Source organism: Mesitornis unicolor, unplaced genomic scaffold (assembly GCF_000695765.1).
Source record: "Mesitornis unicolor isolate BGI_N332 unplaced genomic scaffold, ASM69576v1 scaffold1675, whole genome shotgun sequence".
In the NCBI taxonomy this organism is placed as follows: Eukaryota; Metazoa; Chordata; class Aves; order Mesitornithiformes; family Mesitornithidae; genus Mesitornis; species Mesitornis unicolor.
The window spans coordinates 25,613-26,420 of record NW_010184605.1 but is presented as its reverse complement, the minus strand read 5'-3'; the positions used below and the strand labels follow the sequence as shown (position 1 = coordinate 26,420).

General features: G+C 39.5%; 1 protein-coding gene across 1 annotated transcript in view; it reads right to left on the bottom strand.

Annotated features, from left to right (window-relative positions):
* Positions 1-287: 287 nt before the first annotated feature.
* The window catches only part of DCLK3 (doublecortin-like kinase 3), an 11,884-nt gene continuing 11,363 nt past the window's right edge, over positions 288-808 (bottom strand). Inside the window, exon 4 of the mRNA XM_010184503.1 lies at positions 288-492. Within this exon, the coding sequence (XP_010182805.1) occupies positions 296-492 (197 nt within the window). The 3' untranslated portion in view covers positions 288-295. The remainder of the gene's footprint in view (positions 493-808) is intronic.

Below are 808 nucleotides of genomic sequence, written 5' to 3'. Positions count from 1 at the left end.
CTTGCCATCTATAAGATACACATTTGTCATGTAAAAGCCCAAATCGTTATGTAAAGAAAAATAACAGATACCCTCCAGGAAATATCTAGTTCCCACTGCTGTCAACAGAGACTCTCAGACAACACCAGAAGGAGGTGGATGTGAATTCGATCTCTGTCCTGTTTCAGAATCTCAGAGTCAAAAAAACCAGCATGGCAATAGCCAGCAACAGCTACACACTAAAGGATGAATTAATCTAGAAAAGAAAATAACTTGTTCATCAACAAAAAGAACACTAAACAAGCTTGAAGAGATTTCATGTGTCCTCATCTGCAACTTCCTTCCGGCGCTGGGCCCGGAAATGACGCTCAATATTTATTGTCACTTCCCTCTGCAAATTTCTGCTGTTAGTTTTCCCAGCAGTTCTGATCCAAGGGTGCTGAAGTACTTGTCGTGCTGTGTACCGCTTCTGGGGATCCACTATCAACAGCCTGGTTATGAGGTCTTTTGCTGCTATTATGAAAGAAAGGAGAGAGGGGAAAAGAACAGTGATGTGATGATGCTGACAGCTATACCTACACAAAATGTCCTTCTTATTTTTTCTTATTAGTTTTATCAAAATGACTTTTGCGAATATCCCCAGGAGATATTCTAACAACAACTAGTGATATGAAATGTTAAATCTCCAGCACATCTTTTACTGATAATCATTCTTTCCTTCAGAAAGGAAAGGCATCAGGCTAGGTGTTCATATTCACAGGAATTAGCATTGGGTATCTCACCACTCAAGGAACATAAAAGTCATAGAATACTGTTGAGCATGTTCTTT